The sequence below is a fragment of the Corythoichthys intestinalis genome, chromosome 14 (assembly GCF_030265065.1).
Source record: "Corythoichthys intestinalis isolate RoL2023-P3 chromosome 14, ASM3026506v1, whole genome shotgun sequence".
NCBI classification, from domain to species: Eukaryota; Metazoa; Chordata; class Actinopteri; order Syngnathiformes; family Syngnathidae; genus Corythoichthys; species Corythoichthys intestinalis.
The window spans coordinates 27038675-27051213 of record NC_080408.1 but is presented as its reverse complement, the minus strand read 5'-3'; the positions used below and the strand labels follow the sequence as shown (position 1 = coordinate 27051213).

The 12539-nt window shown below is 37.1% G+C and overlaps 1 protein-coding gene across 4 annotated transcripts in view; it reads right to left on the bottom strand.

The window, feature by feature from the left end:
- The window catches only part of tox (thymocyte selection-associated high mobility group box), an 87192-nt gene that overhangs the window by 55436 nt on the left and 19217 nt on the right, over window positions 1-12539 (bottom strand). For all 4 annotated transcript variants that reach the window (XM_057858199.1, XM_057858201.1, XM_057858202.1 and 1 more), the window contains one exon: window positions 4860-4925. In XM_057858199.1, coding sequence (XP_057714182.1) covers window positions 4860-4925 — 66 coding nt within the window. The remainder of the gene's footprint in view (window positions 1-4859; window positions 4926-12539) is intronic.

The window sequence follows — 12539 nt, the reverse complement described above, 5'->3', positions numbered from 1 at the left end:
TGCTGTTTGGGTAGAAATATTTCTTTTTGGTGCATACATAGAGGTGAACGCACAGAAAAAAATGGCTTCTTGTGGTGCTACTGAGACCACTTGGTGGGTTATGCACGTCTGAAATCGAGTTAAATGATATGTTTGTTGTTGCTTACTTTAATTTGTCTGAAAGGTAGTATTTAAGTGAATTCTTGATTCACAAACCAAAAACAATGGCAATTTTCTGGGGCCCCAAGATTTCAAGGAACTGCTAAACGCCTTGAAAACTGATTTGACCAAAGTTATCAGTGAGTGAGTAAATCAAATGAATGTAAATAAATTAATCATAGTTGAAAAAGCAAACGAGCAAGTTGAATTTGTGAGATGTGATGTCAGCCTTACTTGCCGCAGTATTAAAGGCAACCAACCTAGCCTTAACAAATGCCGCAAACAAGTATATGGGAGAAAGAGAGACAAAAGAAGCAGCTGGCTAGACACTTTTATTAAGAGATTTGTTTACTGTGACTTGTTAATTGTTGGCGTTGCAGGCTGAGTTAACAATTACAATAGTTTATGACCTGGGCGGTGCAGCAGGTTACTCACAGTTACTGAAATTAACTTGATTTTATGACTGAAAAAAAAAAAAAAATTTTTAAAGATCAAATTTTCAGTCAAATATTTCATATTGAAGAGAAATGGGAATGTGTACATTCATCCTTGATTGGAAATATAAAAGTTTTAATATACAGTGATACGAAAAAGTATCTGAACCTTTGGAATTTCTCACATTTCTGCATAAAATCACCATCAAATGTGATCTGATCTCTGTCAAATCACACAGATGAAAAACAGTGTCTGCTTTAAATAAAACCACCCATTTATAGGTTTTCATATTTTCATATTTAGTTTTTATATTATAATGAGGATAGAATACAAACAATGACAGAAGGTGGAAAAATAGGTAAGTGAACCATCACATTCAATATTTTGTGCCACCCCCCTTTGGCAGCAATAACTTCAACCAGGCGCTTCCTGTGGCTGCAGATAAGTCTGGCACATCACTCAGGACTAATCCTGGCCCATTCTTCTCTACAAAACTGCTGTAGTTCTGTCAGATTCCTGGGATGTCTGGCCTGAATCACTTGCCACGTTTACATGGAGCCAAATATTCCAATTACAATCGGAATATTTGTTCAAACCGAATAAATGTGTTCCATATAAACACCTCATTCGGAATGAACAGGCCCAAACCGAATGGAATTTCATTCCGATTCACAGGGGTGGAATATTCCTTTTCCCAAACCGATTAGAAGTAAAATTATATCATGTAAACAGGGAAGCGGAATGGTGTCTGTTTGCGTTCTTTCTGCACATGCTCCGTACTGACGTCACTTTGTGACGTAAGTAACGTCATTTGCAACATGGCTTCCAAGCACAGCGCACCTAATTGGAGTCCGGCGGAAAGATTGTATTTAATTCAAACTTTAAAAGAATTGAATATAAGTGCTCGCTTGGACGGGCGTAAAACGAGGAACAGTGAACTATTTAAAAAAGTTCACGAGAGGTTACACGAAGCCGGAATAGACCGGAGCGTTGACCACATTAGAAACCGGTGGAAAACTGGCTACTACAAGGCAAAAGAGCAAAACAGCAGAAGCGGATACGACCCCACAAACACAACAAGTGGGTTAAAGTTAAAACAGCAGCACTCCGACGATTTATCTCCATGTTTTGCAACGTGACGCTTTGTTTTGATTAATCTGCGCATGTCAGACGGCAGTTGTCAAACGTCCATTCGGAATAAAGGCAGTCACATGTAAACGCTGGATCGGAATAGATGAGGTGACATGTAAACAGCTGATCTGAAATTTCCATTCGGAATGATTTGAATCGGTATGAATAAAAGTCAGCATGTAAACGTGGCTACTGTCTAAGTCATGCCAGAGTCTCTCAATGGGGTTCAATTCTGGACTTTGACTTGGCCACTCCAGAATCTGTATTTTGTTCTTCTGCAACTATTCTGAAGCTCATTTACTTCTGTTTTGAATCATTGTTTTGTCGCAGCATCCATCCTCTTTTTAGCTTCAACTGTCTGACAGACGGCCTCAGGTTTTCCTGCAAAACATCCTTAAAAACTTTTGAATTCATTCTTCCAATAATGATTGCAAGTTGTCCAGGCCCTGAGGCTCCAAAACAGCCCCAAATCTTGATGCTCCCTCCACCATGCTTCATGGTGGAGATTAGGTGTTGATGTTGGTGAGCTGTTCCATTTTTCCTCCAGACATGATGTTATGTGTTACTCCCAAACAATTCAACTTTGGTTTCATCAGTCCACAAAATATTTTGCCAAAACGCCTTTTTTGCGAACATTAAAAGAGCAACAATATTATTTTAGACAGCAGTGGCTTCCTCCGTGGAGTCCTGCCACGAACACCATTCTTGGCCATAGTTTTACATATAATTATATAATATAATTATAATATATAAAATATAATAGTTGATATGTGCACAGAGATATTGGACTGTGCTTGTGATTTCTGAATTCAGCAGACACTCTAGGGTTCTTTTTTTTACCTCTTTGAGTATTGTGTGCTGAATTCTTGGCGTCATCTATGGTGGATGGCCACTCCTTGGGTGAGAAGCAACAGTGCCAAACTCTTTCAATTTGTAGACAACTTCTCTGACTGTCAATTGATGAACATCCAGGCCTTTAGAGATGTTTTTTTCTCCTTTCCAAGATTTATACAAATCAACAATTCTTGATCGCAGGTCTTCAGACAGCTCTTTTGACCGAGCCATGATGCACATCAGACAATGCTTGCAGTGAAAAGTATTGAGTTTTTAAATTAAAGCACTACATTTATGTTTTTATGCTTCATGCTCGTACAGTGCCACAGCCTCGCATCCTCCCACCTGCTAAGCAGTAAAGCCAAACTGTCCAGTTTGCTTTTGGTACTTAAAGTTAACTATGATTGACAGGTTTGTAGCTTTGATCTTGCCAGAGAATCTTGGTAGCTCTACAATCAAAGGCATGAATCTGTCAATCATCGTTAAACTTGCATAAGTGTGCTATGGCAACTCATTGTGTAAGTGAGAGTGCAGCGTGAGGGTCAAAGCGTGAATGGACTCACTCAATGACGCATTTAATAAAGACAAGCGTTTTTCTACACGATTCTTGTTTAAAAATAATTCACATTATGGAGGTGCCACAGTGAGACAGTAACATGTTTTAAACTTTTGTTAAAAAATTTAAAAATAATTTTTAAAAAACTTTTCGGTATCTGATCGAGAGTCGGTATCGGCAGATTCTAAAAATCAGGTGACTTAGATTCAGGTGCAAAAATATGCGATAGGGACATCCCTAAAAATGTGTATTATTTTATTTTACCAGAAAGCCAGAAATAGATCAGATTTTACTAACTTTGTCAGACTAAACATGTTAGTTAAAAAAATACCAGATGGGATTTGAACTTTTATGAACACTGACATTACCATGAGCGTATATAAAGATGAGAAGGAGGGTAAATCGGAAAAAGCTGGCTAGTGAACTTGTACCCGCTACTAGCATAGGTGATTAGCACATGAGCTAAGCTAATGAACTATTGTGGTATAATGACATTGACAGTGGACTTAATATGAGTATCAGCCTTGATACCAAATTGAACAAACATAAAACCAAAAAAAAAAACATTTTGGCTTTTGAAAGCAATTTAAGTACCAAGTTTTAGAGGAGTTCAATAATTCATTGTCACCCATACCAGTTAGACACAAAGACAAAGCAGTGTCTGAATAAGTTAAAATAGCAATTATTTTACATTCAAGTGAGTATGCAGTAATTTAATGATTAAAAAAAAAGATATATATATGGCGGAAAACACAGACAAGGTTTTAAGCAGTTTGATAAAACAATATGCTAACATAGCAGTTTCATGGCGCATTAAGCCCCCCCAACTATTCTTAATTTGTCCGTTTTACCCTGGAGACCCCCGTTTACAGACACCTTGCAACCGCTTTTGTTTCAACCCAGCCATAAAAAGAAGGTAGGTAATTATATCATTTGAAATGACTATCATTTTTAGCTTGGAATCATTACTGAAGTCTAATATTTAGTTGAAAAAAACAACTTTATAAAATTATTTCCTCGTATATTTTAAACTTATAAACAAACATCAGAATGAAAAAAATAGTGTCTGTAAATAGGTCACACATATCTACCTCATAACTATCGCTTAACTGTAATTTTTTTTGTTAGTGTCGCATTTCCCCCGATATTTTAATCGATCCAAAAAAGGAAAAATTGAAAAAAAAAGTTCAAAAAGGTAAATATTTGAAAAAGAAAATCTCGACCACTCCTTGATGTCTGCGATTTTAGCATTGCGACCCATGTTATATTAACGTGTTTCACCCATAAAATCCCCCAAAAGTCTGGATTTGGCCATTCACAGCTGTGTCTCCACACTCAGTGAGACATGCTACACAGAGTTATTGGATCGAAACAAGGTAAGTACTAAGTACGTGATAGTATCTCGTTAAAATTGTGGTGTCTTTAATTATGCTCTCTCATGCTCTCACCTCGAGTTAGGGTTTAGGGGTTTTAAATTATTATCATTATTTTTCTTTTAAATGCCCTCCTGTTCAAACCTTTTCGTCTCTCAGAAAATCTCTCAAAAAAAAAGATTTTAAGCTTTCCAATGATGTATCACACATGCATATAGGACAATTTTGAAATTTGGCCAAATTCTGGTCTCGGAGGGTTTTCTGCCATGTATATTTTGTATGTTTTCAAAAATGTGGTATTAGTACAGTACCGGTATTGACCAATACTACATAGGTCTGGTATTGATGCAACACTAATACAAGTATACATGTACACTAACAAAATAGCACACCTGGTTGTTTGAATCATAGTCAAGGCCCGTTTCTTGCATATTCAGGAACATGGCGTCTCCTTCCAACTGGTGAGACAAAAAAGGAAGCGGAATAATGTCAGCTATGAAGTAAATCATCACAGACATTCACACAATAAATAACTAAAAAGGTCTAAAATTAAGTCCAAAACTAAAAGTGAACAGCAACAAAAAGCCACACTGTGCTCGTTTAAAGAAAAGTAAAAGTTTGGGATTTTAATCTGGGCCAAACATACAGTCCATAGGCTTCTCATTGTCTTGGCACCAAAATAAACAGGCGGCTGTCACCAGGGATGAGCAGTTTGGGTAGAAAATAATGACAATAATGATAATAAAACTACAGTATATCCATTTTATGTATCTAGTCTGTGCTGTATTTTCTTTTAGGACCCAAAAATCTCAAATTTGGTGTATTTCCATGGGCAAAAAGTGAAAAGTGGCTCCAATAGTCAGAAGCTCCACTGACCCACACACACACACACACACACACAACAGTGTTGCAGCAGGTGGCGCATGCTCATCGCTGTCTCTCTTCACGCACAGTAAAATACAGGATAGCGCCCAAGAAGTACTGGAGGAGCTTGAAAGGTGGCAATGCTGAGCTATCTCAGGGGAATGTGTGGAAGAAGCACCCTTCTTCTATCTGTAGCTATTCCCTGAGAATGGTAGGCACGAGAACTTTATACACAAATAAAGGTAAGATCATGTGCAATTTCAATTAAAAAACAAAAAATAAGTTTAAAATTGACCTTACTTCCAATAATTTTAGAGAGAGGACCCAAAATCTTACTTTAGTGATATATGTACATCGATTCTCAGTGCCCGATTTCAGTTTTTTTTGTTTTTTTTTTTATTCAGGGCTGATTGATTGGATGAACAAAATTCAGACTTAAAAATGATATTTCTTCATTATTCAAGGATGTATGACAATAAAATTTGGTAGCTATGTATACACATCGATCCTCAACCACCCTATTTATTTAATTGTTTTCTTAATCTCACAACTGATTAATGGCATTAATTCATTCATTCATTTTCCTCACGAGGGTCGCAGAGGTGCTGGAGCCTATCCCAGGTAACAACAGGCAGTAGGCAGGGTACTCCCTGAACTGGTTGCCAGTCAATCGCAGGGCTGCATTATTTAATGCGGACTTATTGTTGCCTGTAGTTAGCCAGTAGAGGGAAGCTATGCCGTCATAATTCATTTCGAACTTGTTTTTCCTTGTTATTCAATTAAATAAAAGTTAAATAGTTTGAAATTCACCAAACCATAGTTAATCACTTTAATTATATTGTGGTGCCAATTAACCCAATTTAAGTCAGATAGTGTTACATTCCTTCATGATGACTTTTTCCTTTACATGCTAAAATACTTTTACACTTTTACCAAAGTCTTCTTCATAGACTACGTATGTATATTGCCGTCACCCAGGATGCCTTCAATGTTTCCTAGCCCATGACAAATTTGTCCAACATCCTCTTGGTCATATCACTCTCATGGATTTCTTTTTCATGTTTTATCTATAGTTACTCAGCATTTGGTGCATATTGGATGGGAAGAAACAAACAATTATGCTTAGAGAACGGAACTACAATCGTGCCGATAATTAACTTTTTGGGTGGGGGTCACAGTTTGTATTTAAAATATTTTTATTAGTCATAATAAAAATTACCTTTTTGCACAACTGACAGAAAACACGTACCGAATAGTTATGAAAACTGAAAGCTGTTATAAAAATGCAGCCATTAAATTTTGAGAAAATAATTTACAGTACTTCCTTATTTTCTTCTCTTATCTCCTCTATTTTTGTGTTCCTATGGTGGTGTCTGTATCTGCACTGCAGTAAAAAAATTTATGTAACTATGTGTGACACACTGTAGCAACCACTGATCAGTCTCAGAGTATAGAGTACATTGTGTATCACACGTTAACTGCAGGGGAATATTCGGGGTTATACGGATTGGGAGTTCTTTCCTTCCTTTGTACAGAACTTCGAAGTTGTTTGTACAGTACAGCGAACAATGGATTTTGATGTTTATAATTATTGGTATGTTATATAGTGGAGGTGGGAATCTTGGGGCACCTAACAATTCGATTACGACTCAGAAGCTACGATTCGATTATAATTCGATTATTAATGCACCAACCCCACTTTATTTGGCATATTTCAATATCGTATTTTTCCAACTACAAGTCGCAGTTTTTTTTCATAGTTTGGCTGAGAGTGCGACTTATACTCCGGAGCGACTTATGTGTGAAGTTATTAACAAATTATTACACCATTTCACGTGTTATTTTGGGGTTTTGGAGTGACACTGATGGTTTGGTCAACTTGTTAGCATGTTCTTTATGCTATAGTTATCTGAATAACTCTTAATAGCTTTGTTACGTTAATAGACCGGCCACGTTCGCATTTCATTGTTCATGCATCATGTAAAGTTATCATACTGTACACTTATTCAGCATGTTGTTCTCTATTGTATTTATTTTAAATTGCCATTCAAGATGACATATGTTCTATGTGTTGGATTTTATCAAATAAATTTCCCCCAAAAGTGCGAATTATGTATGTTTTTTTCCTCTTCGTTGGGCATTTTATGGCTGGTGAGACTTATAGTCCGAAAAATACAGTAATTGGAATTTGGATGTTTGTGACTCGTTCCCGAATCATCCACGACCGAATCGCGCATATTATAAGAATCGGAAATTTCGCAAGCCTCTATTATATATTACTAGTATATACTAGGGGTGCACGATATCCATTTTTTGAAACCGACACCGATATTGATAACTTTCTGCTCCTCATGGCCGATACCGATTCAATAACCGATAATATATATATAATTTTTTAATGTATATCAATTAGTCAATATCCTTGACGATGTGTCCCCTGAACAATGAGCACTGATCTAAAACAAACATAAACCCAACAGGTATTGTGCTTTGTCAGCAGATAAAACATTTGAAACATTTGTAGAACTTCAAGCCTATCAATAACCAAAAGGCCTCTCAATAACTTGTAAACATAACACTGTAAAATACAAACATTTGCTAATTGCCATAGTAAGGTTTATAACTCAGTGAAGGAAAAATACGGACTCTAGAACAGTAACAAGCCTTTGCATACTGGCAAAAGAGGAGTGGAAACAAACGCACACATCCCAATTCGATACCAAAAATATTATTAAAAGGCCCGATAACATATATTGTTATTGGATTTATTGGGATGACGTCATAATTCCTATTATCGGACCGATAATTATCGTGCACCTCTAGTATATACAAATCAGATTGACTTGACAAGTGTTGTCCAACACGTCAGGTTCCACTGTTTTGAGTTTGACTTGGGAGTTAATGGCTGACCTTCAACTTGCTAAAAGAAATAAAATGCTATTTTAGCAAGGTATTAGTATCAGTTGTTTAGTGGTCAGCAGAGGGTTATGATGCCAAAAATGGCAGCACGCTGAGCTCAATTAAGAATGAATAATTAAATTAATGAATAATTTTAACCCCTAGCCACCAGTTCAGGGTATATCCTGTCTCCTACTCCTGGTCAGATGGGATAGGCACCAGTACCAACGCTCCCCTTGTGAGGATAAGAGGTACGGAAAATGAATGAATGAAACATTTTGACCAAAATACTGCGTTTTATAGAGTGGTGGTACAAGGTTAGGGTTAGGGTTTAGGGCGAGGGTGTAGGGTTAGGGTTAGGGTTCTGCCAGAAGTCAGTTAGTTCCATGGAATGAAAAGCAAAAGCAAAAAAAAAAAAAAAAAAAAAAGTGTCCCAAGTATTTATTGTGTCAAATTTAGTCTCAGTATTGTGCAATTATTATTTATGTATTATTATTTTTTATATAGTTCCCGAGGGTTGATGACTTAAAGCTCCTTTACAAAACAGAACTCAATTTAATTGCAATGACTGCTCAGCCCCTGATCTAAACACACTATTATTGTTTTGTTGTCAAACAGATCCATGGATTATAGTTTAAACAGGTGTGGAGAAGTAAAACAAAATTGCACGCACGCACACACACAGACTTCGGCCTAGGCAGGTAGACAGGTGTAACTGCCCCATCCATTTGCCAGCTGCCTGCTATTATGCAAATGCGGTATAGGTTTACAGAGCCAACAGAAAGCCAAAACAGTATTGTTACAGAGCTTCCGCATTATCAAAGGGATGTGTGTTACATTGAACAATTACTGTAACATAGGCTTTTCCAAATAAATATTCCTGTAAGACACATGAGATAATTTATTTGGCTAACTGCCTAAACGTGTTGTTGTCTTAGTTTGAAATAAAAGTACGGTGTTTGAAGAAAACAAAGTTAAGTTAGGTAAGTTAAGTTAATTAGTCAATACCTCCGTATCGCCACCATTTTGGTATTTTGTGTGCAAGTGTTGACACACTCATATTTCTACATAAGTATGTTTCAGGTATAATGATCAGTTTTATGTCTTATGTTTTGATTTTTCCCTGAATGTTAATTGAATATGCTCACCTCAAAGGATATTGTTTGGTTGAAATAAGAGTTTATACTAAAAAAAAATACTGGAATATGAATTTGAATAAAGATATAACTTCCAGCACAACTCCATCTCTGTTAGAGGGAAAAACACCCATTTAAATATTACAATTAAAAAACTAATCTAAAAACTAATGGATTGAAAAGTCAAGAGTTAATGCAGTGGTACCTCTACATACAAAGTTAATTGGTTCCAGGACCTTATTTGTAAGTTGAAATGGTTGTATGTCTAGCAGGATTTTCCCATAAGAATACATTATAATTCCATTAATTCGTTCCACTGCCCAAAAACCTATACTAAAGCCTTAAAAAAAAAAATACTGCTGGCACTATTGCAAATAGTAATACATAGTAAAACAAATAAATTATAAATAAAAATCAGAATAATAACACAGTATAATAATATCAATAATAATTCCTGTAATAATGTAACAAATCGAGTGCTAATATGGCGGACATGTTTTGCTCGCTGTACCTGAATGCACCACGTGGCTGACGTGACAGTGATTTATAAAGTGCGGTAGAGATCTTAGTTTCTCTAGTAATGTTTTGTTGTTGTTAGCACCAACTACTCGGATAGTAGGCGTGTTGTGATGCACAAGTTCTGAAAAAAAAAAAAAATTAAAACCTGACGAAGCTGGCGATTTCTTTGGCAATGTTACAATAATAATAACTGTCACCTTAACTTATGAAGACTGGCGATCGGAGGAGGAGGGTCGAGGGTAAAGACATTCTCCGGCCTTTTGTCCAGCCAGTTCACGGACGCGCACACCATACTAATATTTTTCTATCATTTCTCTCTTCAGTACAATGGTAAGCCTCACCTAATTCCTTTTTTTTCACCACCTGCACTAACATTCTTGGAACCCATGTTGATTTCTCTGACAAGAGTGTGTCCGTCTTGCGGGGAAAACAAAGAAACTGCGGCGCGAAATCGTCGTATTTCGAGCATGTCTTCACATGTAGAAGCAACTGGCGGGTCAAAATTTACATTGGATGTCGAAAATATCGTATGTCGAAGCGTTCGTATGCGTTAGCGTGAGCTAACACTGTAGTTGGAATCGTCAGAGTAAAAAACACTACCACAATATTATCAGGTTTTTTTTTTTTTTTTTAATTGCTGTGAAAAAGCAGAAAAGCAGAGTGGGATGGCCAAGCCAATTGAACATATAAGGTCACGCTATTAGGGAACTACGGGGGCCGCAACCCGGCTCCTAGTCTATTGGTGATGGTTTCTATCTAAGAGGGTTTTTAACAATAATGGGTTTATCAATTCATAATTTGGAGGAGCACCACAAACACGCAATGAAGTTTGAAGTGAAGGCACTGGAAGCGTTAGTTGATGAGGCAACAAACACATTACTATAGTAGGTGCCAGAAAAATAATTTTATCGTGACAAAAATTTGGGAAAAGTCAGGGGCTGCGTAAAACCTTTTAGTCTTTCTTTTAACAGCCTTAAGTGTGTGACAATTGTAAAGTACAGGTGTCCTGCATCACTGTTGGGGGCAAGACCAGCACACAATGAAAAAGATGCACAAAAATTCAGAAAGTTTTGTTATCGATGATAAGGCATAACACCTGCCTGAAACTAGCTGCAAGTCAGCCCTCAGATCATTCTGAAGCTCCAAAATTGTATGACTAAATAGGAGTGTTAGGTGTAACGCGTTAAAAAGTAACACATTACTGTAAAAATATTATGTTTTTTTCAGTAACAAGTAGTGTAATGTGTATGTATGTGTGGGTTTATTATGTTATGGCCAATAAATGAAAAAGGTAGCATTTGTCCTCAAATCTGAATGTCGCTAGTATCAGTATCATGTAAAAATGTATTTCTCACAATGTTTCAGCAGCTTTCTTTCCTTTTCACTGAAACATCACAGTGGAAAGGATGTCGGTTTGTGTGTGTCTCTCTCTGTCTGCCTTCATGCCAGCCTCTCCTCATCTGTGTGCGTGTGTGTGCGCGTGTATGTGTGTGCATGTGTGGGAAAGCAAAGGTTTGAATAACAAGCAGCCAGTTAAGTGGGTCAGGGTCGGAGTTAAGGGGGAGAAAGGGGGAGAAAGGTGGAGAGAGACTATTAGGATGACAGAAGGACAATGAAAAAGAGAGAAATGAGGGAAGGTTCGGACACATGAAACATACACTTGATAAAAGGTTGGATGGGGCAGTGCAGGGTTTAGAGTTTGAAGGTAAGTAGCAAAATAAATAAGAACATTTGTCAAGCTGACTAAAGTGTCTTTAAATCATTTTTGCTGCAAATATAAAATCCAAGTGTTAACCTTGTCTTTTCTAATAAAGGAAAATATAGAGTGAGCAATGTTGCGCCATCAACCATGGTATTGTTTTAGTTCTAGTAGAGCTGATTTCTGAAACTAGTGTCTTACATGGTCAGACATGTAAATAGCCCGAGACCATGTTTAACCCTCAAGGGTTTGTCTGAATTTATTTGGCTGGTCTGGACTGCATAGATTTCAGTTTACTCTAAAGTGCATTAGAGAACATAAATCAACTTAGCACAGGCAGAGAGGTAGTTGCCTGTGTGTGTGCATGTGTTTATGTGTGAGTTAGAGGGGGGGGGGGGGGGGGGGGGGGAGAGAACGAGCGAGATAGATTCACACAGCTGTGATAGGTCAGCTTAACATTTTATGTTTATCTGTCCTGTCACCATAGCAACAATATAAACACCTTTTTTGTTTGCTAAACCCAATTCACTGTAACTTTGAGTGTAGTATGTGATGTGTGTGCAATTTAGATGTGCTCTTCGGATATCACTTCAATGTTTATCCTTTAATGTGCGCCAATGGAAAATGGACAAATCCTGAAACAGCTGTTCATTCATTGCCCTTAGACAGTCATTGCTATCATTCCTCTGATATATTCAACTGAGGTTTTCAGAATTGATATTGCATAAAGAAAATTCATACGCTTGTGAGGCTTATACTTTAAGCTAGTGAGCGCGCTTGGAAGAAAATATTAACAACGCTTTGGTGTTGTCCTGTCATCGTCTTTCACTGGAGTTCAAATTTCTTTAACGATTTCTTTGACGAGTATGAATTCACAACAACAAACGATAACATGTTTATTCCCTCTGTAAATTTTGCTAGTACCCAACTGTTTCACAGCATATCATCAAGGAAGG